Here is a 3,087-nt window from a genome sequence, read left to right on the forward strand (position 1 = left end):
GCTTGTCCCCATCACCCAGCGCGACCCTTTACATAACAAACACCCGTAGGATCTGTTTTAAATGCAAATCTTTATATAAGGTACGCCAAACCCTCGAGAACAAGCAACTCCAGCATCCCGGTCGCCAAAGGCAAGCGGTGAAGCTGGCATGAGCCCCCACAGGCTCCCCTGCGGGGACAGATTTGGGGGACAGGGGAGCGGGGGTCTCTCTCCCTTTTTAAACACAGCAAGCAGGGAGAGGACATCCACTGGGAGGCGGATCTTCTCAGGCTGCCTTCGGTAAGAGGGTTCCTATTGCTGGGCCACAGTGAGGAAATGTAATGAGGTAAAGTGCTCAGAGGGAAAACGCGAGTGTCAATCAACAGCGTTGGCAGCGTGAATCGTCAGGATGCCGAAACAGCCATTCCATGGTACCTACAGCGCCACGCAACACCGGGGGCAGCTCGTCACTCGCAGTCCCTAAGGAAGTACCTACAGACAGTACGGGCACAGCCAGGAGGCCCAACCCAGCCCCCCGAACGCTGCGTCAGCCCAGGCTCAGCACCGGCCTCCTTGCTCCTCCGTCCTCCAGCCATCTTTTCTTTTTCACTTCCGCTGCCGGCTGTGGTTCTTCAGCTCCTTCAGCTCCTTCTCCATCAGGTGGGTCTCAGCCGTGGTCTCAGCGAGCTGCAATGCACAGCGAGAAGCACGATGGAAAACCTACCTCGACCCTAGAGGCACGGGTATGTGAGTTGCTGGGGAGAACAAACACAAACAAGGGTTCTTCCAGGTGAATTGCTGCTCCCGTCACCAGTGGGCAGTTTCCCAGAGAGAGCAGAAGGGCTGATTTTGCTCCTAACCCTACGGAAAGGAATTCTAATCTGTTTTTCCAAGAAGTGTGTGGAGAATCCAATGACCAGTACTAGAGGGGCCCTGCCTATTATTGTATCTCCCTATTAGTATTGTTTTTATTTAGTAATAATTGTAATGAAAAGGAATATAACCAAAAGAGAGAGAAATAAAACCCTGGAACAAAACAAGTGATGAACAATGCAATTGCTCACCACCTGCTGACCGATGTCCCAGCAGCGATCGGCCCCACCCAGCCAACTCCCCACAGTTTATATACTGAGCACAATGTTCTCCAGTATGAAACAGCCCTTTGGCTAGTCCTGGCCATGCTCCCTCCCAGCTTCTTGTGCATCTCCTTGCTGGCAGAGCATGGGAAACTGAAAAACCCTTAACTTAGGATAAGCACTACTTAGCAACTAAATATCAGCATGTTATCGACATTGTTTTAAATATAGTAAATCCAAAACACAGCACTGTACCAGCTACTAGGAAGAAAATTAACTCTGTCTCAGCTGAAACCAGGACAACATCCTTGAGCGATCAGGGATTGCTCTCCCTCTTCACTGAGGTCATCTGGAAAACCTGGAAAACAGCTGGGGCTTCTCCTAAGTGCTCCAGCCGCAAAAGCCACTTGCAAGTTTTAAAACATGAGAAGAGTGTAAAGAAGGAAAATGATGAAGGAATAAGCAAGTGTTTGTTCAGACTGACATGAAGGCTAAATCACTTAACAGACTTGAGAATACACATGTATTCTATCTCACTAAAAGTGTCTCCAGATTTTAAGCATAAAAGCCGTGATCTCTGGGTAAGGTTGAATTTCAGTTTATTTAGGGCTTGGGCATTCTTTTATCCATAGGTTTACACACAGAATAGATGTCACACCACTTGACCATCTGTCACAGCAGATGGAAGCTTTAACCTTCTGTGACCAGAAAGAGTGGCTGTAACTCGGTTTCACGGTTAGGGTAGAGGCCAGGGGAGCAACAAAGATGCCGTACTCGGTGCAGTAAAGAGAAGACATAGCACTTGAGTTTCTTTCTAAAACAGCCACAGTGTTCGCTAAAGTCAAGCTCTGCTGTGGGGGGAACCTTTCCCTCTTCTCGCAGAGATCAGACTTTACTCCCACAGGCACTTTGCCATTAAGGTTGTTTTTGCATAGCGGGGTAAAACAGAAAGAGCGAGGTGCAATGAGAATGGCCGCCTTTGGTGGCTCCAGCACCCTTCAAATGCACATTTCCCCTGGTGCAGTCAGGTAGCAGTTGGGCAAAGACTCACCATGTCCAGCAGAATATCCACTTTCAGCCGAAGGAGGTTGTTTTCCTCCTCTAGCTGCTGGTTTCGTTTGCGCAAGCGCTGCATTTCTCTGCGATCCCCTGTGAAGCTTCCTGATTCTGAAAGGGAAGAAAAGAGATCAAAATATGGATTGTCAGCCAAGCGTGGCAACTGCAGATAAAAACAAGCTGAGCTGCACTCTACCTGCCACCCACTGGCCATTTTCAAACTTGAGGCTCTGTCCAGTGAGGCTCATGGTGGGGATGCCATATTCCAGGCCCAGCTCAATCTCACGGGTTGATCTATCCAGCTGCAGGAAGAAGATCACACTCAGCCCTTTACAGAAATGCAAAGCCGCCCCCTGCTTTCCCATTTCTTAAGTGACTGGCATTCCAGTGGAAGCTGCTGGTCTGACTAGCCTTGGAGCCTGAAATCCTACTTCAGTTATGGCCTGCTGCAGTAGAGGACTGGCTCCTCTAACTATTATGCCTGCTCTTTTCTCCTGCCCACATATGCACTGTCTCCCTGAGCTTAGATACCATTAGTGAAAAGGTTTAGGTGAAACAGTGCTGGACTGTGGGTGGGGTGATGGCTACCATTCCCTGAGCTATTCCATTTCACAGAATCATAGAACCACACAGCAGTCTGGGTTGGAAGGGACCTTAAAGATCATCTAGTTCCAGCCCTCTGCCACGGGCAGGGACAGCTCTCCCTAGACCAGGCTGCTCAGAGCCTCATCCAGCCTGGCCTGGAACACTTCCAGGGAGGGGGCTTCCACAAGTTCTCCGGGAAACCCGGTCCAGTCTCTTGCCACTCTCACAGTTAAGATCAGAACCGGCGCCACGTCGCAGCAGGAGCTACCCACCCCCTGCCACCGATCAAGCATTCCCGCAGGCAGGCCCAAGGCACCGGGCCTCACCAGGTGCAGGTTGGAGAGTGAGGCGCTCTTCCTTGGGGGGGTCTTCTTTGGGCTGAAGGTGTTGC

The 3,087-nt window shown here is 50.5% G+C and overlaps 1 protein-coding gene across 1 annotated transcript; it reads right to left on the minus strand.

Annotated features, from left to right (window-relative positions):
• Positions 1 to 585: 585 nt before the first annotated feature.
• Positions 586 to 3,082, minus strand: CBY1 (chibby homolog 1 (Drosophila); the record flags this gene model as incomplete). Its single annotated transcript, XM_009867556.1, has 4 exons — positions 586 to 666; positions 2,107 to 2,222; positions 2,308 to 2,413; positions 3,023 to 3,082. Coding segments are annotated over 4 exons (363 nt in total), but the record flags the coding sequence as incomplete, so codon positions are not given.
• Between the last annotated feature and the right edge of the window lie 5 nt (positions 3,083 to 3,087).

Source organism: Apaloderma vittatum, unplaced genomic scaffold (assembly GCF_000703405.1).
Source record: "Apaloderma vittatum isolate BGI_N311 unplaced genomic scaffold, ASM70340v1 scaffold18674, whole genome shotgun sequence".
NCBI classification, from domain to species: domain Eukaryota; kingdom Metazoa; phylum Chordata; class Aves; order Trogoniformes; family Trogonidae; genus Apaloderma; species Apaloderma vittatum.